This window comes from Carcharhinus amblyrhynchos, chromosome 11, assembly GCF_965287045.1.
Source record: "Carcharhinus amblyrhynchos chromosome 11, sCarAmb.v2.hapA, whole genome shotgun sequence".
In the NCBI taxonomy this organism is placed as follows: Eukaryota; Metazoa; Chordata; class Chondrichthyes; order Carcharhiniformes; family Carcharhinidae; genus Carcharhinus; species Carcharhinus amblyrhynchos.
In genome coordinates this window covers 93,694,662-93,716,096 of record NC_137334.1, presented here as the reverse complement: position 1 = coordinate 93,716,096, position 21,435 = coordinate 93,694,662, and the positions used below count along the sequence as shown (strand labels likewise).

Below are 21,435 nucleotides of genomic sequence, written 5' to 3'. Positions count from 1 at the left end.
ATAGATAAGTCCCCTGGTCCAGATGGGATTTACCCTAGGATTCTCTGGGAGGCAAGAGAGGTGATTGCGGAGCCTCTGGCTCTGATCTTCAGGTCGTCGTTGGTCTCTGGTATAGTACCGGAAGATTGGAGGACAGCAAATGTTGTCCCATTGTTTAAGAAGGGGAGCAGAGACTTCCCTGGGAATTATAGACCGGTGAGTCTTACTTCTTACTTCTGTGGTGGGTAAGGTTTTGGAAAGGATTATTAGAGACAGGATTTATAGTTATTTGGAGAGTAATGAATTGATTAGAGACAGTCAGCATGGTTTTGTAGCGGGTAGGTCGTGCCTTACTAACCTTATCGAGTTCTTTGAGAAAGTGACCAAAGAGGTGGATAGGGGTAAGGCAGTTGACGTGGTGTATATGGATTTTAGTAAGGCGTTTGATAAGGTTCACCATGGTAGGCTTCTGCAGAAAATGCAGATGTATGGGATTGGGGGTGATCTAGGTAATTGGATCAGGAATTGGCTAGCAGATAGGAGACAGAGGGTGGTGGTTGATGGTAAATATTCGTCATGGAGTTCGGTTACGAGTGGTGTGCCTCAGGGATCTGTTTTGGGGCCACTGCTGTTTGTAATTTTTATTAATGATCTGGATGAGGGTATAGTTGGGTGGATTAGTAAGTTTGCTGATGACACCAAAGTCGGAGGTGTGGTAGATTGTGAGGAAGGGTGTCATAGTTTGCAGGGTGACTTAGAAAGGTTGCAGAGCTGGGCCGAGAGGTGGCGGATGGAGTTTAATGTGGAGAAGTGTGAGGTAATTCATTTCGGTAGGAATAACAGATGTGTTGAGTATAGGGCTAACGGGAGGACTTTGAATAGTGTGGAGGAGCAGAGGGATCTAGGTGTATGTGTACATAGATCCCTGAAAGTTGGGAATCAAGTAGATAAGGTTGTTAAGAAGGCATACGGTGTCTTGGCGTTTATTGGTAGGGGGATTGAATTTAGCGTCATGATGCAACTGTACACAACTCTGGTGCGGCCGCACTTGGAGTATTGTGTGCAGTTCTGGTCCCCACATTACAGGAAGGATGTAGAGGCTTTGGAGAGGGTGCAGAGGAGGTTTACCAGGATGTTGCCTGGTATGGAGGGGAGATCCTATGAGGAGAGACTGAGAGATTTGGGGTTGTTTTCGCTGGAAAGAAGGCGGCTAAGAGGGGATCTTATTGAAACATATAAGATGATTAGAGGTTTAGACAGGGTGGATAGTGATAGCCTTTTTCCTAGGATAGAGAAAGCTAGCACGACGGGGCACGGCTTTAAATTAAGGGGGGGTAGTTATAGGACTGATGTCAGGGGTAGGTTCTTTACCCAGAGGGTGGTGAGGGACTGGAATGCCCTGCCAGCTGCAGTTGTAAATGCGCCTAGTTTGGGGGCGTTTAAGAGATCTGTGGATAGGTTTATGGACGAAATGGGATTGGTTTAGATTAGTGGGTTAGTGTTTTTTTTTAAAAAGCTGGTCGGCGCAACATCGTGGGCCGAAGGGCCTGTTCTGTGCTGTAGTGTTCTATGTTCTATGGTCATTTTGATATTATTTGAATATGATTAGCAGGCTCAGAACTGAATTCTCCTAGTTCACCAGCATCTCTCCCCCACCTCGGCGAGCTAGTGACTAGACCCCACTGGAGTGAATGGAGGCAATTGGGGCACCCCCAAAGGATCAGGCGGTGGGTGGTGGTGTGCCCTGAGCATTGGCACCCTGACAGTGTCATCCTGGGTCCCAGCACTGCCAGGGTGCCCAGTTTATTTATAACACAGTTTGTAATAAATGAATTAGCTTAACTTTTAACTATTGAATAATACTTGAATACAACAAGATACAATTCTTAACTGCTCACCTATCTCTATGAGTTCCAATTCCAGAATATTCTCTTATGATTTAAATCCCTCTTCAAAATCAGTTAGCAAAACACAGAGTGTTTGTTGTGCTTGTACTTAGATTGCCAGCCCTGGAGAGGAGACTGATTGGGTGGTAACTGGCCAGGTTGGATTTGTCCTGTATCTTGTGTACAAGACATACCTGGACAGTTTGCCACATTATTGGGTAGATGCCAGTGTTGTAACTGTACTGGAAGAGCTTGGCTAGGGGAGCAGCAAGTTCTGCAGCACAAGTTTTTAATATTATTGCTAGAATATTGTCAGCCTTTTGTATTGCAGAGTCTTTGCAGCATCCAGTGCCTCCCACCATTTCTTGATATCACGGGGAGTGAATTGAATTGGCAGGAGACTGGCATCTGAGATGCTGGGGACCGCTGGAGGAGGTTGAGATGGATCATCCACTCAGCACTTCTGGCTGAAGATTGCTGCGAATAATTCAGCCTTATCTTTCGCACTGATGTGCTGGGCTCCTCCATTATTGAGGATGGGGATATTTGTGGAGCCTCTTCCTCCTCCAGTGAGTTGTTTAATTGTCCGCCACCATTCACAAGTGGATGTGGAAGGACTGCAGAGCTTAGATCTGATCCACTGGTTGTGGAATTGCTTCGCTCTGTCCCTCACCTCACCCCATTCCCACACACTGATCCATAAAATCAGAAGATGATAAGTAATAGAAGCAGGAGGAGTCCATTTGGCCCATCGAGCCTGCTCCACCTTTCATTAAGATCGTGGCTAATCTGATTGTGGCTTCAGCTGCACTTTCTCTCCTGTCCCCTTAACCCTTAACTTCCTGGTCAATCAAAAGCCTCTCTCAACCAGCCACATGTATAGTCAATCACCCCGGCTCTGCTGCTGTCTGGGAAGAGAATTCCAAACACAAATGATCTTCTGGGAGACTAAATTCCTCCTCATCTCAGTGTTAAGTGGGAAACCCTTTACTTTGAAACTGAGGCCCTTTAGTTCTCAATTTGTCCTCAGGAGAAAACATCCTCCCAGCATGCACCCTGTTAAACCCCCCCTAGAATTCTCATCCCAATGGGACACAGACCCAACCTCTAACCTTTCCTCAGATAGCCAACACCTTCATCACAGGAATCAGCCTGCCGAACCTTCTCTGAACTGCTTTGAATGCTTCTAAGGAGATCAAAACTGTACACAGCACTCCCAGGTGTAGTCTCACCAATGTCCCACTTCCCTACTTACACACTCCAGCCCCCTTGTATGAGAGGCCATTCCCAAGACCAATCGGAAAGATAAACATCAGCTTGTGTGTTGTGCACTGACCGTATCGACTCCACCCAGTAAGAGCTCGGTGATGCTGCTGTAAATCTCTGACTGGCTCATCTTTCCACTGGCCAGTAGGTAGGTCAGATATTGCCCCTCCACCGACTGCCCTGCGTCCAGAAGCTCATTAATCTGGGCCACCTTCTTATCCACTGCTTTTATAGCTACCGAGAGAACAGGGGAAGAGATGATCAGAATAGTCAACACCTGGTATATGTTGCAAAGTTCATTTCAACCACACACGTTGAGTCACAGACGTAAACACATCAGATGTAGGGGCAGAAATAGATCATTCGGCCTATCGAGCTTGCTCTACCCTTCGATGAGATTATGACTGATATGATGTGGTAATCCTCAACTCCGCTTTCCCACCTTATCCCTATAACCCTCGATTCCCTCACTGATTAAAAATCTATCTCAGCTTTCAACGTACTTAACAACTCAGCCTCTACAGCTCTTTGTGATAAAGAATTCCACTGATTCACTCCCCTTTGAGAGAAGAAATTCCTCCTCATCTAAATCTTAAGACATGATTACGGATGTGTTTGTGAGAAAGGATCAAAGGTGCTACTAAATATAAGAACATAAGAACTAGGAGCAGGAGTCGGCCATCTGGCCCCTCGAGCCTGCCCCGCCATTCAATAAGATCATGGCTGATCTTTTTGTGGACTCAGCTCCACTTACCCACCCACTCACCATAACCCTTAATTCCTTTACTGTTCAAAAATTTATCTATCCTTCTCTTAAAAACATTTAATGAGGTAGCCTCAACTGGGCAGGGAATTACACAGATTCACAACCCTTTGTGTGAAAAAGTTCCTCCTCAACTCAGTCCTAAATCTGCTCCTCCTTATTTTGAGTCCATGACCCCTAGTTCTGGTTTCACCCGCCAGTGGAAACAACTTCCAATCGGACCAGCATCCTTGGGAGTGACTTGTCTAACATGGGATGTGGAGATGGTTTAATATAAATAGTACAGAGGAGGGTTCATGTGAGGGGAGATTTGGAAAGTTACAAGGAAAGAACAAGGCAGTAAGTACAGGGCAGCGAAATGGGATATCCAGAGGGGACAAGAAGGGAGATAACGTATAAACACAAAATTGCAGCAATAAATATGGGCAGGGTAGGGAAGTGGGTTTAAACAAACAGGGAGGAAGGAGGCTTTAGGTGAAGGGAAATTTAGAATACTAGATACAGTTTTGGTCCCTTAAGAAAAGATATATTGGAGGCAGTACAGAGGGTGTTTACAGGATGATCCCGGTTATGGAGGGTCTGCTCTATGGGAAAAGATTAAACAGGTTGGGTCTGTCCCCCTTGGAGTTGAGAAGAATGAGAGGTGGAATGATTGAGACATAGAAGATTGTTAACAGGTCAGGCTGGGTAATTGTCAGAAGGATGTTTCCACTCAGAGGAGAGTGTGGGACCAGAGGACAGAGTCGCAGAATAACAGGAGGGACTCATTTAAGACGAATTTGAGGAAGAATTTCTTCTCTCGGAGAGTGGTGAGTCTTTGGAATTCTTTCCCGTAGGAAGCTGTGGAGGTGGAGTCCTTGAACATTCTCAAGGCCGAGATCGATTGGTTTATAATCAGTTGGGGAATTAGGGTTACGGAGATGAAACAGGAAAATGGACTTAGCGAGTGTTAGATCAGCCATGAACTTCTTAAATGTTGGAGAAGGCTCAAAGGGCTGAATGGCCTCCTCCTGTTCTTATTTCTTACGCTCTATGGTAATCATAAACAAGAATCTTAAACTGAGGTGTAAGAGGAGAACTGGTGTTAACTGGGTAAAGAAACAAAAAGGTTTGGAGGTAAATAAATAGTGGGAAATATTTAAAGTTTCACATTCCAAACTTTCAAGAAAAATCCATTTCAGTGAAAATGAAAGCTCAGCAAGAAAGACTCAACTGACCCCGGGGTTTCAGGATGGTATTAGATTAAAAATAGAGAGATGTAATGTTGCAAAGAATGTGGTAAATCTCAGGAGTGGAACTATTTTTGAAACGGATAAGGGACAGAATATGAGTGCCAGGAATATAAAAACAGACCATAAGAGCTTCTACACATATATATTATATACATGAAAGGAGGAGAGTAGCTAAAGTAGTGCTGATTCCTTAGAACAGAGGCAGAAGAAATTATCATGGGTAATGAAGAAATGGCAGAGATATGGAACAATATCTTGTTCCTGTCTTAAGCCACCCACCACATTCCAGAAATAGTGGGTAACCTAGCGGCAAATAAAAGCAAGGATATTCCAGTAATTAATATCAGCAGACAAGACTTACTAGTGAAACTCAAGGGAGTAAATTCTGATAAATCCCCAGTAAAGGATGGCCTACCCCACCACTGCCTCCCCCCCCACCCCGCCCCTGCCGGCTCTGAAAGAAATAGCTCCAATGATCATGGATGTGCCAGCTATGATTTTCCAAAATTCCCTAGATTCTGAAATGGTCCCATCAGGTTGGAGGTTAGCAAATGTAACACTGCTAATCAATAAAGGAGAGAAAGAGACAACAGGGAACGAGAGGCCTGTTAAACCAGTGACTTGGCTTGGGTCACTGTCTGTATGGAGTTTGCATGTTCTCCCCGTGTCTGTGTGGGTTTCCTCCGGGTGCTCCAGTTTCCTCCCACCGTCCGAAAGATGTGCATTGGTTGAGCTAAATTCTCCCTCAGTGTAGTCGAACAGGTGCAACTAAGGGATTTTCACAGTAACTTCATTGCAACGTTAATGTAAGCTTGCTTGTAACAATAATAAATAAACTTTAAACTTTAGTTAATACACACTGCCACCAAATACAGAAAGACATTAATAAACCTGCAGAATGAAGGTGTGATTGGGTATTGAGTTTTGTTTTAGACTGTTTCCACCCCATTGAACTGACTACTCCTACCTCACCTCTATTTTTCTCTCCCCTTGTCTCTTCCCACTTCGATTCTTCTGATGTCGTCTATCATTTCAACAGTCTCCTGTACCCTGCCCCTGATATCTGCTTCTCATATTGGATGTCCCAATCTCTCTAATCTTCACCCCCACCAGGACAGACTGAGAGGATGTCAAGCAGGGTCAGGGTTGGTTTTGTTTGTTTAAAGTAAATGACTGCGGGTGCTGGAATCTGAAACCATAACAGAAAATGCTGGAAAATCTCAGCAGGTCTGGCAGCATCTGTGGAGAGAGAAGAGAGCTGACGTTTTGAGTCCAGGTGACCATTGTTGGAGGTAAGAGTGCCCACCCCCTTCTTCAGAACAACTGCCACATTCCCTTAGCCCTCTGTGCCTCTGTTCTGCCATTCTCACATTCCGCTCACTGAATGGACATGTTTTGCACCTTTCTCAGCCTTCTTCATCCTCATTTACATCCCCTTTGATCTATTACAGCCCTGCTCCCCAATGGTATAAATCTCTGCTGATTCTCTTTGCTCTTAGCTCTGATGAAGAGTTATCCAGATTCGAAACGTTGGCTCTATTCCCTCTCCACAAACGCTGTCAGACCTGCTGAGATTTTTAGTTTTGTTTGTGATGCCTCTCACAGTCAGACAGCCGATATTCACAACCAGGATCCGAACAATAAGGGGGAGGCCGGTGGGGGGGGCTTCTCGGGTTAAGGTATCAGTAAGACATTCCGTTACTGCAGATTCCTTCCACTGCCCCCTGCCCTGTCGCCTTGCCTTTTGATGTGGAGAGTGGTAGCAGGAGGAGCAGTGACAGTCAGCACCAGAGCAGTGGGGGAACAGGGGCTGCCAATCATGTTCTCTAATTCATGGGGCCAACGCCAGCTGGTGCTTGATCCGAGGTGACCAATAAAACCAGTCCCAGCAGAGAACTGCCCTCAGCTACAACAATAACACCCTGCATTTATATAGCACATTTAATGAAGCAAAAGAACAGCCCCAAGCTAACAGATTGAGATAATTTGGACAGGTGACCCAGAGCTTGATCGAACTTGTAGATTTTAAGGACTGTCCTTCTGATTTGATTTTAATTCAGTTTGATTTATTATTGTCACATGCATTGACATACAGTGAAAAGTATTGTTTCTTGCGCGCTATACAGACTAAGCATACCATTCATAGAGAAGGAAATGAGACAGTGCAGCAAGTAGTGTTACGGTCATAGCTAGGGTGTAGAGAAAGATCAACTTAGTGCAAAGCAGGTCCACTCAAAAGTCTGACGGTGTCAAATCTGTAAGAGATTGAATGAAAGCATTGTTAGAGAGCTTAAAAGAGTTAGAATAGAGTTATAGAGGCATAGAATGAAACTAAAAGGTTGAATTAGAGGGTAGGCTGGGAACAGCTTGCAAGAAGTCACCTCACTCTTGTGCCATCTTGAATCTTAAAGGGGGAGAGAGAGGTGGAGAGTTTTGAAGAGGAACCTCAGAGTTAGGGCCCAGGAAGTGAAGGCATGGCTGCCAGAGTTAGAGGAGTGCAGAGATCTCAAGAGGGTTGTGGGGCTGGAGGCACAGGGAGAGGTGAGGCATGGAGGGATGTGGAAACGAGGATATAAATCAAAATCGAGGCACTTCTGGATCTGGCAAACGTTCCGCTCGGTGTTTCCCAGCGAAGGGTGCTAAGATTCAGAGAGGCTTGTTTACCAAATTCGAACATGTTGTCCCAGGCTGCCAAGTGCTGCCTCCAAAACGGCAGCCAGTTCCGGGTCCATTTGGGGAGAAGGTCACAGTAAACCAGAGTATGGAACATGATGGTGGCAGAATTGATGAATTTCTGCGTTTCCTCCGGAATCTTCTCCTGCAGACAGCCCAGCCGAACCTCGAACAGGATGGCAGCAATCGCTGTTCAACAAGAGGGGCATCACCGTTAGCCATCAGGCAAATAACAGGCAAACGCTTCAGGGACTCACTGGCTGGAATTTTACCGGCACGTCCACCCGAGGTCCGTACAATTCCGCCCCAGGCCAATGGAGAATTCTCCGAGCCTCGCGCATTCCCGAAAGAGGGCAGGCATGCCGGTAAAATTCCGGCCACTGTGTGTGCTGAGGAGGGATGAGGAAGAGAGGGAGCTTGCAACAGATAATTTACACTCCACCCCCTGTAACTCCCTCTCAAGTGTTTGATGACTTATTTCCCATCTCTGGCTTTTTTTTAAGATTCTTAAGTCACAGAATCACAGAGCCTTTACAGTGCAGAAGGAGGCCATTCAGCCCATTGAGCCTGTACTGGCTTGCTGAAACAACATTCCACTGAGTCCCACTCCCCTGCCTTATCCCTGTTACCGAGTTTCCCTCCCCTGCCTTATCCCGGTTACTGAGTCTCCCTCCCCTGCCTTATCCCGGTTACCGAGTCTCCCTCCCCTGCCTTATCCCGGTTACCGAGTCTCCCTCCCCTGCCTTATCCCGGTTACCGAGTTTCCCTCCCCTGCCTTATCCCCGTTACCGAGTCTCCCTCCCCTGCCTTATCCTCGTTACCGAGTCTCCCTCCCCTGCCTTATCCCGGTTACTGAGTCTCCCTCCCCTGCCTTATCCCGGTTACCGAGTTTCCCTCCCCTGCCTTATCCCTGTTACTGAGTCTCCCTCCCCTGCCTTATCCCCGTTACCAAGTTTCCCTCCCCTGCCTTATCCCGGTTACCGAGTTTCCCTCCCCTGCCTTATCCCGGTTACCGAGTCTCCCTCCCCTGCCTTATCCCGGTTACCGAGTTTCCCTCCCCTGCCTTATCCCTGTTACTGAGTCTCCCTCCCCTGCCTTATCCCCGTTACCAAGTTTCCCTCCCCTGCCTTATCCCGGTTACCGAGTTTCCCTCCCCTGCCTTATCCCGGTTACTGTGCACATTCTCTGTTCAGATTGTGATCCAATTCTCTCCTGAACACCTCGATTGAAGCTGCCTTCACCATCCTCACAGGAAGCTCCAGACTCCACCCTCCCTCTGGGTGAAAAAACCTTTCCTCATATCACCCCCATCCTTCTATCCATTATTCCGATTCTGTTCTCCTTAGTTCTTGGTGCTCTCTTGAGTGGGAACAGTTTCTCACTGTTTTCCCTGTCCATTCCTCCAGGATCTTGAATACTTCAATTAAATCTCCACTTAGCCTTCTTTTCTCCAAGGAAAACAGCTCCAACCTTCCAAACTATCCTCACAGCTACAGTTCTTTATCCCAGAATCATTCTTGTGAATCTCTTCTGTACCATCTCCAAGCCCTTCACATCCTTCCTCAAAGGCAGCCAGAACTGGACACCGTGCTCCAGATGATGCCTAACTAGTATCTCATACAAGTTCAACACGACCTCCTTATCCTGCAGTCCCTGAACTAAGGGGACACTAACAACAGAGGATACCTTAGGCTTTATTAATTGGGGCATTCCCCCAATTTAAAAGGGATATAAAAGAAACAATAGCTTTATTAACTGCTCTCTCAACATGTCTTTCTATCTTTAATGTCTTATGTACGTATACACCCCCTGTTCCTGCTCCTCCTTTAGAGTTTCTCCTCTATTCTATTCGGCCTCTCCTCATTCTTCCTGCCAGAAACCAATCATCTCATACTCCTCTGTGTTGAACTGCATCTGCTGCTTGTCTGCCCAGTTCAGGACGGGTTCTTATCACAGTTGACACCCGTGTCCAATCTTTGTATCATCTGCAGAATTTGAGATGATGCCCTGAGCAGCGCAGTCTGGGTCATTAATATAAATCAGGACGACCCAAGGGTTCCAACACAAACCTTGGGGAATTCCACTTCAAACCCTCCTTGGATCTGAAAAGCAACTATTTATCACCATCCTCTGCTTCCTGTCAATCAATCCAAGTGCCCACATTCCCGTTTATCCCGTGGGCTAGAGCTTTGCTCACAGTCTGTTGTATCGAGTGTGTTTTGAAAGTCTATATACACCACATCACCTGCTTGTCCCTTGTTAACCCTCCCTGTAACCTCCTCAAAAAACTCCAGCCAGTTAGTTCAATGTGATTTTGCTGAATGAATCCAAGCTGCTTTTCCTCAACAATACCACACTGTCGAAGCGATGGTCGATTTTGTCCCAAACTATACTTTCCAGAAATCTCCCTCCCGCTGAAACCAAACACACAGCTCTGTAGTTGCCGGTTTTATCCGTGCACCCTTTTCAAACAAGGACTGAACTGAGAAACGATTCCAGTTCTTCAGCCTCTCTTTCAGATTCAACTCAATTTCTGCACCTTCACTTCCTACTGGTGCATTAACCCAACAAAAATCTATCAATTGGAACTTTCCCCCACCCTCCCCCACACCCCTCCACCCATCCGTCCCCCCCACTCGTCCCCCCCACCCTCCCCCACACCCCTCCACCCATCCGTCCCCCCCACTCGTCCCCCCCACCCTCCCCCACACCCCTCCACCCATCCGTCCCCCCCACTCGTCCCCCCCACCCTCCACCACACCCCTCCACCCACCCTCCCCCCACACCCCTCCCCCCCACCCCTCCACCCACCCCTCCCCCACACCCCTCCACAGACCCCACCCCTCCACCCACCCCCTCCTCCACCCACCACTCCCCCCACCCCTCCCCCACACCCCTACCCCACACCCCTCCCCCACACCCGTCCCCCACACCCCTCCACCCACCCCTCCCCCCCACCCACCACTCCCCCACACCTCTCCACTCATCCTCCCACACCCCTTCCCTTTCCCCTTCCCCACCCTTTTCTCCCCCATCCCCTACCCTTCCCCCCACCATCCCTCACTCCTTCCCACCCCTTCCCCCACCCCTTTCCTCCCCCATCCCCTACCCCTTCCCCCACCCCTCCACCCATCCCTCCCTGACCCTTCCCTTCCCCCTCCCCCACACCTCCCCCCCCCACTCCTTTCCCTACCTCTCCCCCACCCCCACCCCCACCACCCTTCCCTCGCCCCTTCCCTCACCACTTCCCCCACCCTCCCTTCCCACCTCTTCCCATTCCCTCTCCTCACTCCTCACCCATCCTTCCCCCACCTCCTCCCTCCACCCCTCTCCCCACTCCTGCCCCCAGCCCTCCCCTCATCCCTTCCCCCTACTCCTCCACCCAGCGCTCCTCTCATACCTCCCCTCACCCTTCCCCACCCCTCCTCCCCTCCGCCCAGCCCTTCCCTCATCCCTCCCTTCACCCCTCCCCACATCCCTTCCCCCCAGCTCCCAATCCCACCCCATCTCCCACGCGACCCTAATCCCTGCCACCCCATTCCCCTCCCCTCATTTTCCCCCTATCCCCCCCTCACACTACCAACTCCTCCATCACCCCATCATCCCACCACCTCCCCGCCCCTGCGCCCCCCCACCCCCCCCCCCCCCCCCCCCACCACCCCCCACCCCCGGCCCCCAGCTGTGAATTGCCCTCACCTTCGAAGGTATACTGGCGCAGCTCCTTGGTGATGTTGTGGACGATGAGCCCAGATCCCTTTGCTGAGCGCAGCCACCGGATTCGGTCAATGAAGTCCGAGGCTACCTGGTTGATGACGCCCTGGTACAACGCGGCATCTTGTGGTCTCAGCATCTTTTTGTTCAGCAGGGTGCGGATTCTGTGCCATTCCTCTCCCTCCCTGAGGAACGGAAACAGAACTGCTCGATCAGCTCAACCTTAACATGAGCAATGTGGCCGCAGGGTGTTTGGTACAGTCAAACTTGGAGCAGATTTGTTAAGGATACAGAGATTAGTTTTTTTTATTCATTCATTGGATTGGATAAGCAGTTGTGTCTTGATGAAGTTGAATGGGATGGATAGGATAGAGGTGGAGAGACTCTTCCCGCTCAAAAAAGACAGTAGGACTAGGGGGCACAGCCTCAAGATAAAGGGGAGGCGGTTTAGAACGGAGTTGAGGAGGAACTTCTTCACTCAAAGGGTGGTGAATCTCTGGAATTCTCTGCCCGTTGAAGTGGTGGAGGCTGCCTCGCTAAATATTTTTAAGAAGCGGGTTGATGGGTTCTTGATAAGAGAGGGGATTAAGGGTTATGGGGAGAGGGCGGGAAAGTGGAACTGAGCCACAACAGATCAGCTATGATCTTATTGAATGGCGGGGCAGGCTCGAAGGGCTAGATGGCCTACTCCTGCTCCTATTTCTTATGTTCTTATGTTATGTTCTTATGTAAGTCTGTTCTTGGAGAATGACGTGGATATGCCGGCATTGGTCTGGGATAAACACTTGGGGAATACTTGGGGAATGACGGCAGAAGCAGACTGCGTCACATGAACAATGAGAATTGCCCCGTGTCACAGTATAATTACTGATTACACTCAGGGAAAAGGCCACAAGCACTCAGAGTCAGGATAAATCACTTCCTGAACTTGGGCGGCACAGTGGTTAGCACTGCTCCCTCCAGCACCGGGCTCCCGGCTTCAATTCCTGGCTTGGGTCAGTGTCTGTGTGGAGTTTGCACATTCTCCCCATATCTCCTCCGGGTGGTCTGGTTTCCTCCCACAGTCTGGTTAGGTGCATTGGCCGTGCTAAATTCTCCGTCAGCGTACCCGAACAGGCACCAGAGTGTGGCCGCTCGGGGATTTTCACAGTACCTGCATTGCAGTGTTAATGCAAGCCTGCTTGTGACTAATAAGTAAACTTCAAAATCTCATCTGTGTCCTTCTCTGTAAGAACCTTTATAAAGAATTTGAAGAGTGAGAGGGGATCTGATAGAAACTTATAAAATTCTAACAGGGTTAGACAGGATAGATTCAGAAAGAATGTTCCCGATGGTGGGGGAGTCCAGAACCAGGGGTCAGAGTTTGAGGATAAGGGGTAAACCTTTTAGAATTGAGGTGAGGAGAATTTTCTTCACCCAGACGGAGGAGTATTCACTCAGGGTGGGGAGCAGTGACTGATTATTTTAATTCATTTTCAATTATATTTGTATTCTTTATTCATGTCTATGTAATTGTTAACAAACGAGCTGTGTGCCCTGAATGAATTTCCACTTGAAAATAAAATTGGAAAAAAATGTTGAAGTTTAAACAGGGCAGAGGAGCAAAACTGATCAGGGGTAAAAGATCCACAAATCACTAAAAGCAGCAACACATAGAAACTAGAAGCAGGAGGAGGCCATTCGGCCTTCTGAGCCTGCTCCGCCATTCATCTTGATCATGGCGGCTCATCAAATTCAGTATCCTGATCCCCCCTTGCCCCTCCATCCCTTGATCCCTTTAGCCCCAAGAGCTATATCTAATTTCTTCTTGAAATCAGACAATGTTTTGGTCCCAATGCATTCCCCACCCTCTGTGTGAGGAAATTTCTCTTCATCTCAGTTCTAAAAGGTTCACCCCTTTTCCTCAAACTATGACCCCTGGTTCTGGGCTCCCCCCACAATCGGGAACATTCTTTCTGAATCTACCCTGTCTAACCCTGTTAGAATTTTATAAGTTTCTATGAGATCCCCTCTCACTCTTCTAAACTCCAGCGAATATAATCCTAACCAACTCAGTCTCTCCTCATATGACAGGAATCATTCATCCCAGGAATCAGCCTGGTAAACCTTTGCTGCTCTCCCTCTGTAGCAAGGACACAGGTTGTTAAGGTTATTAAAAAATAGGTAAACCAAAAACTGGCGTTCATTTCCAGGGCAATAGAATTGACCAGGAAAGCAGGTTATGCGACAGAACCTTGAGTAGATCACACTCAGCGTTTGCTCTGCACTGTTCCTCGCTCTCCCTATTGTAAAACGATTACAGAGACTGGAGGGGGTACAAAGAAAGATTTTCAAGGCAGTTGTAGACAGTTTGGACACCTGTCCTGTCCATTAGTCAGAATAGTTTGGGATGATAGACACACACTGCGCCTCTTTCACCAAACAAAATAAGTGACAGCCATTCGCTGACTCATTCCTCAGGGTAATAATGCCTTGACCAATCAGGAGCAAGCTGCTTGGTTTACATATAAAACAAAGCTTGTCACCTGATGCATTCTCTATGGCAACACATCTACCAATCAGAGTCTACTTGCCAGCCAATCAACACTTTCTTTTCATACTGTATAATTGTTGTTTTTCCAGTAATCTTGTGAATTGTCCTGATGAGTGCAAGATGAAAAACTTTGACATGCCTCTTTTTCAGCAATACTCTATATAGAAAGAATTACTCTAAAATGGATGTCTGCGTGGGTTTCCACCGGGTGCTCCAGTTTCCTCCCACAGTCTGAAAGATGTGCTCATTAGGAGGATTGGCCGCGCTAAATTCTCCCTCAGTGTACCCAAACAGGCGGTGGAGTGTGGCGAACAGGGGATTTTCATAGTAACTTCATTGCGGTGTTAATGTATAAAGGGATACAGGCAGCTGGTCTAGTAGGACAACATGATTGGCACAGGTTTGGTGGTTCCTGTACTGTTCTTTAATAAATAAATAAACTAAACTAAGCTTCAACTTGCCACTGCCTTTTACCTCACTTGTTGATCATGGCTTCCTAACAACCCAAATGGGCCTTTTGTTTTTTGGGGTGTTCACTGCTTTTGGGGTTTGCACCAAAGAGTTCTGTGAAAAAATCCTACCGTTTGTTTGTGGATATGATCATTAATACATCAGCCCAGTTCCCTGCAATCAATTCTCTCCCTCGAACCCAGAGTCAAATTTACTGATACTCTGCTCACTATTCATAACTTGCCTCAGATTGTTCATGAATTCAATCCATTATCCATCACTAATTCCAGAATGGCCCATTCCATTTCCAGTTTTAACATAAACTCCAAAATCTACCACAAGAAGGTTCCAGAAATTAATGGCCTTTGTTGCGTGAGGTGTTCTGCTTCTGTGTGAGAATTAAAATCTTCCAATGGTTCTGGGGGTATGGACAGGGTGGATGTGGGGAGGATGTTTCCTCTTGCGGGAGAATCTAGATCTCGGGGTCACTGTTTAAAAATAGGGGTTGGGGGGGAGGGGGGAGGGAGGGGCTGGTTACCCAGAAAAGAGGAAAACAATTCTAATCAAGGGTTGTGAGACTTTGGGACTCTCTCCCTCAAAAGATCCTTAAGGCTTCAAATGTTCCCAAGGCTGAGAGAGATAGATTCTTAAACAATGAGGGGTGAAAGGTTATCGGGGGCGGGTTCGGCAGGGATGTGGGGCTGAGATAACAATCAGATAAGCCGTGATCTTATTGAATTCTGGAGCAGTTTTGAGGGTTGAATTACCTTACTCCTGCTCCTGGTTCATGTACATTTATCTACCTCACCATGTCCTTCTCTCACCCCCTCACTCATATAAATCTTTCCTTATTGTCTTACTTCAGCTTTCTCTCAAGGATATTGATGCGCAGAAATTCTCTCTGTCCACCCTAGAATACTATTCTCATCATCCCAGTGGAGGGCCAGAATCTCAGGGCAATTCCATCCCAGCCATTTGCAGGACCCTAAGGCCACAATGTACAGGGGTCCAGACCACCAATTGTTGGCATCGGAGATGCTGGTCCTTCCTGGACAGCCACCTGCCCCCCTCCAGACTACCAGCCCATCAGACGGCAGCTCAGTGGCACCATTGGGAGTGGTTGCACTTAGGCGGATGCTGCCCTGCCAATCAGATAAGTGAGGCCTCGGGGTGTCAGAGCCAGTCAGCCAGGTCTGACAAGATTGCCTGAAAAAGACACCCATACACAGTCTCCAGAGCTGTTAAGGAGGTTGCTAGGGGCTACCTGGCAGTGACTCATAAGAACATAAGAACATAAGAAATAGGAGCAGGAGTAGGCCATCTAGCCCTTCAAGCCTGCCCCGCCATTCAATAAGATCATGGCTGATCTGTCGCTGCTCAGTTCCACATTCCCGCCCTCTCCCCATAACCCTTAATCCCCTCTCTTATCAAAAACCCATCAACCCGCGTCTTAAAAATGCAAAAGGCCAACCTGACACTGCGAAAATGCTAGCGGTGACAAGGAGAGGCCTTCTATTGGCCGCCTAGTTGATGAGGTGTCGACTTTTGCCATTGCTGGCAAAATGACACGGCCCACCTTCCCTCACCATTTACAGGCAAAATCTCTCCCCAACAGACCCCCACCCACTCCCAACTCCTCCATAAACCCAAAGGCGAGTAAAATCCAGCTCGGTAAGTGCTTAGCATAGTGTGGGTACCATTGTGTTTGTCCCTATCAATGTGTGCCTGCAACTGTCTGCCTGTGCTGTCTTTGCGTACCTGTCTGTGTGCATGTGTGTATATATCTGTTTGTGTGTGTTTCTGTGAGTATATGGACTGCATGTGTGTATCTGTGTGTATGCATGTATGTGTGTATATATATTTGTGTGTATGTGGATGTGTGTATCTGTGTGTATGTTGGTGTTTGTATGTATGTATGTGTGTGTATATATCTGTATGTATGTGGATATGTGTGTATTTATGTGTGGGTGTATATATTTGGGTGTATATGGATGTGTGTGTTTGTGTGTATGTAGATGTGTGTGTATATCTGTGTGTATGTGGGTGTTGGTGTGTGTCTGTGAATGTGGGGCTGTGTGTATGGAGGTATGTGTGTCTGTGTTGATGTGTGTGTGTGTACGTAGGTATGTGTGAGTGTGTGTCTGTGTGCTTGTGGGTGTGTGTGTGTCTGAGTGTGTATCTGTCTGTGTGTGTGTGCATGTGTGTGTCTGTGTGTGTGTCTGTACGTGTGCGTGTCTGTGTATATGTGGGTGTGTGTATCTGTGTGTGTGTGTGTCTGTCTGTCTGTGTGTGTCTGTCTGTGTATGTGTCTATGTGTGCGTGTGCGTCTGTGTGTGTGTCTGTGTGTGTGTGCGTGTGTGTGTCTGTGTGTATGTGCGTGTGCATGTGTGTCTGTGTGTGTGTCTGTGTGTGTGTCTGTGTGAGATCAGTGTAGTTTCTATGTGATATGAGGTTTATTAGTTCTGGATGTGCAGAGTTAATACCATCCAAAGTTTCCACTGTAAACTACTACACACAGGGTTATCTTTACACAAAAACTAAGCTCTCAAAGCCCCCAGGGGTAACAATCGAAAACCATGCCCAGTTTCTCAGCCGTGTCCAAAGCTGCTCCAGCTGATATCCACACCATAAGGTTCCTGTTGACTTACGCAGTAATGAGTCCATTCGCCAATCCGCGAATTATACGGTGTTCTACCCAGATGTTCGGAGATGTCCGCAATGGGTACTTTCCTTCCTGACGGGAAACCTGCTCGATTAATTTGCTGTCTGCTACTTGCACAAACGGCCCTGTTCTCCATAATGGCCCAAACTGATTGTGCTCCATTATCTAAGAAAAGAAATTTTGGCAATCACTATCCAAACACAATCACTGGCCCCTCACAATTATCTCAACTTCATCTCGCATTATTACTAAATTACCCAGTTAGCTCTGGGAACCGAGCATTCTTAACTGGAATCTCTGATCCCCGTTCACCTGCTCCAGGTGAGCCCTGATCCCCGTTCACCTGCCCCAGGTGAGCCCTGATCCCTATTCACCTGCCCCAGGTGAGTCTTTGATCCCCGTTCACCAGCCCCAGGTGAGTCTCTGATCCCCGTTCACCAGCCCCAGGTGAGTCTCTGATCCCCGTTCACCTGCCCCAGGTGAGTCTCTGATCCCCGTTCACCAGCCCCAGGTCAGTCCCTGATCCCCATTCACCAGCCCCAGGTGAGTCTCTGATCCCCGTTCACCCGCCCCAGGTGAGTCTCTGATCCCCGTTCACCCGCCCCAGGTGAGTCTCTGATCCCCGTTCACCAGCCCCAGGTGAGTCTCTGATCCCCGTTCACCCGCCCCAGGTGAGTCTCAGATCCCCGTTCACCCGCACCAGGTGAGTCTCTGATCCCCTTTCACCTGCCCCAGGTGAGTCTGTGATCCCCGTTCACCCGCCCCAGGTGAGTTCCTGATCCCCGTTCACCAGCCCCAGGTGAATCTCTGATCCTCGTTCACCTGCCCCAGGTGAGTCTCTGATCCCCGTTCACCTGCCCCAGGTGAGACTCTGATCCCCGTTCACCCGCCCCAGGTGAGTCTCTGATCCCCTTTCAACTGCCCCAGGTGAGTCTCTGATCCCCGTTCACCCGCCCCAGGTGAGTCTCTGATCCCCGTTCACCCGCCCCAGGTGAGTCTCTGATCCCCGTTCACCAGCCCCAGGTGAGTCTCTGATCCCCGTTCACCCGCCCCAGGTGAGTCTCTGATCCCCGTTCACCTGCCTTAGGTGAGTCTCTGATTCCCGTTCACCCACCCCAGGTGAGTCTCTGATCCCCTTTCACCAGCCCCAGGTGAGTCTCCGATCCCCGTTCACCCGCCCCAGGTGAGTCTCTGATCCCCTTTCACCCGCCCCAGGTGAGTCTCTGATCCCCGTTCACCAACCCCAGGTGAGTCTCTGATCCCCTTTCACCAGCCCCAGGTGAGTCTCTGATCCCCGTTCACCTGCCCCAGGTGAGTCTCTGATCCCCGTTCACCCGCCCCAGGTGAGTTCCTGATCCCCGTTCACCAGCCCCAGGTGAATCTCTGATCCTCGTTCACCTGCCCCAGGTGAGTCTCTGATCCCCGTTCACCTGCCCCAGGTGAGACTCTGATCCCCGTTCACCCGCCCCAGGTGAGTCTCTGATCCCCTTTCAACTGCCCCAGGTGAGTCTCTGATCCCCGTTCACCCGCCCCAGGTGAGTCTCTGATCCCCGTTCACCCGCCCCAGGTGAGTCTCTGATCCCCGTTCACCAGCCCCAGGTGAGTCTCTGATCCCCGTTCACCCGCCCCAGGTGAGTCTCTGATCCCCGTTCACCTGCCTTAGGTGAGTCTCTGATTCCCGTTCACCCACCCCAGGTGAGTCTCTGATCCCCTTTCACCAGCCCCAGGTGAGTCTCCGATCCCCGTTCACCCACCCCAGGTGAGTCTCTGATCCCCTTTCACCCGCCCCAGGTGAGTCTCTGATCCCCGTTCACCAACCCCAGGTGAGTCTCTGATCCCCTTTCACCAGCCCCAGGTGAGTCTCTGATCCCCGTTCACCCGCCCCAGGTGAGTCTCTGATCCCCTTTCACCTGCCCCAGGTGAGTCTCTGATCCCCTTTCACCAGCCCCAGGTGAGTGTCTGATCCCCGTTCACCCGCCCCAGGTGAGTCTCTGATCCACATTCACCCGCCCCAGGTGAGTCTCTGATCCCCGTTCACCCGCCCCAGGTGAGTCTCTGATCCACTTTCACCTGCCCCAGGTGAGTCTCTGATCCCCGTTCACCAACCCCAGGTGAGTCTCTGATCCCCGTTCACCAGCCCCAGGTGAGTCTCTGATCCCCGTTCACCCGCCCCAGGTGAGTCTCTGATCCCCTTCACCTGCCCCAGGTGAGTCTCTGATCCCCTTCACCTGCTCCAGGTGAGTCTCTGATCCCCTTCACCTTCGCCAGGTGAGTCCCTGACCCACATTCACCTGCTACAGGTGATCCCAATCCCCGTTCACCTTCCCCAGATAAATTCCTTTGCCGCTTTACCTGGAGTAGATGCAATTTGTGGAAATATATCCTCTTTCACCTGCCCCAGGTGAGTCTCTGATCCCCGTTCACCCGCCCCAGGTGAGTCTCTGATCCCCGTTCACCCGCCCCAGGTGAGTCTCTGATCCCCGTTCACCCGCCCCAGGTGAGTCTCTGATCCCCTTTCACCTGCCCCAGGTGAGTCTCTGATCCCCGTTCACCCGCCCCAGGTGAGTCTCTGATCCACTTTCACCTGCCCCAGGTGAGTCTCTGATCCCCGTTCACCTGCCCCAGGTGAGTCTCTGATCCCCGTTTACCCGCCCCAGGTGAATCTCTGATCCCCTTTCACCTGCCCCAGGTGAGTCTCTGATCCCCGTTCACCTGCCCCAGGTGAGTCTCTGATCCCCGTTCACCCGCCCCAGGTGAGTCTCTGATCCACTTTCACCTGCCCCAGGTGAGTCTCTGATCCCCGTTCACCTGCCCCAGGTGAGTCTCTGATCCCCGTTCACCCGCCCCAGGTGAGTCTCTGATCCCCGTTCACCCGCCCCAGGTGAGTCTCTGATCCCCGTTCACCTGCCCCAGGTGAGTCTCTGATCCCCGTTCACCCGCCCCAGGTGAATCTCTGATCCTCGTTCACCTGCCCCAGGTGAGTCTCTGATCCCCGTTCACCTGCCCCAGGTGAGTCTCTGATCCCCGTTCACCCGCCCCAGGTGAATCTCTGATCCCCTTTCACCTGCCCCAGGTGAGTCTCTGATCCCCGTTCACCTGCCCCAGGTGAGTTCCTGATCCCCGTTCACCAGCCCCAGGTGAATCTCTGATCCTCGTTCACCTGCCCCAGGTGAGTCTCTGATCCCCGTTCACGTGCCCCAGGTGAGTCTCTGATTCCCATTCACCCGCCCCAGGTGAGTCTCTGATCCCCGTTCACCCGCCCCAGGTGAGTCTCTGATCCCCTTTCACCTGCCCCAGGTGAGTCTGTGATCCCCGTTCACCCGTCCCAGGTGAGTCTGTGATCCCCGTTCACCAGCCCCAGGTGAGTCCCTGATCCCCGTTCACCAGCCCCAGGTGAGTCTCTGATCCCCGTTCACCCGCCCCAGGTGAGTCTCTGATCCCCTTCACCTGCCCCAGGTGAGTCTCTGATCCCCTTCACCTGCTTCAGGTGAGTCTCTGATCCCCTTCACCTTCGCCAGGTGAGTCCCTGACCCCCATTCACCTGCTACAGGTGATCCCAATCCCCGTTCACCTTCCCCAGATAAATTCCTTTGCCGCTTTACCTGGAGTAGATGCAATTTGTGGAAATATCCTTTGAGGAAAAGCCAGTAAATGGTGCCCCAGGTGCTGCGTTCCGGGATCTGGTGGACGGGTCTGGATGTCAGGACTGTGTTCTCTGAAGATACAGGGATGTTGGAGGAGTATCTGATGGCAGAGTGGTTAGAGATTACAAGGTGACCTCCTTTTCCAGCAGCACAACCCTTCCCCAGTGGGAACCACCTCATGAGCGGAGACCTCATCGTGGAAAACATTGCAGCTCCCGAGCAAATAACATAATCATCAAACACCTTCACGTGACACAAATATATACTGATCCAGATTGAGTTTGCTCCTGGGTCCTAGAGTCCATAGGTTCACTACAGTCCTTTAGAATAAGGTGATGAAAGATAAGCAATCCTACACTTCGCTGTTGCAGCTTCCTCCCACAATCCAGCAGAATATTGATCACGCTTTCTTCATTGGATCACCTGCGGCTCAGAGCACGACATTCCCAAAGCAGAATCAGGAAGATTTCAGTTCAAGGACATTTGAGAAGTTCAGACCATTGTCCAGATCGACATTATACTGAGGGAGTGCCGCACTGTCAGAGGGTCAGTACTGAGGGAGTGCCGCACTGTCAGAGGGTCAGTACTGAGGGAGTGCCGCACTGTCAGAGGGTCAGTGCTGAGGGAGTGCCGCAC

The 21,435-nt window shown here is 49.8% G+C and overlaps 1 protein-coding gene across 1 annotated transcript in view; it reads right to left on the bottom strand.

Moving 5' to 3' along the window:
• Window positions 1-21,013, bottom strand: part of LOC145350353 (sterol 26-hydroxylase, mitochondrial-like) — a 30,237-nt gene extending 9,224 nt beyond the window's left edge. Inside the window, exons 1-5 of the mRNA XM_080199592.1 lie at window positions 20,758-21,013; window positions 17,142-17,320; window positions 11,496-11,695; window positions 7,791-7,988; window positions 3,202-3,365 (exon numbers count right to left, since the gene is read on the bottom strand). Coding sequence (XP_080055718.1) covers window positions 3,202-3,365; window positions 7,791-7,988; window positions 11,496-11,695; window positions 17,142-17,320; window positions 20,758-21,006 — 990 coding nt within the window. The 5' untranslated portion in view covers window positions 21,007-21,013. The remainder of the gene's footprint in view (window positions 1-3,201; window positions 3,366-7,790; window positions 7,989-11,495; window positions 11,696-17,141; window positions 17,321-20,757) is intronic.
• Window positions 21,014-21,435: the final 422 nt, after the last annotated feature.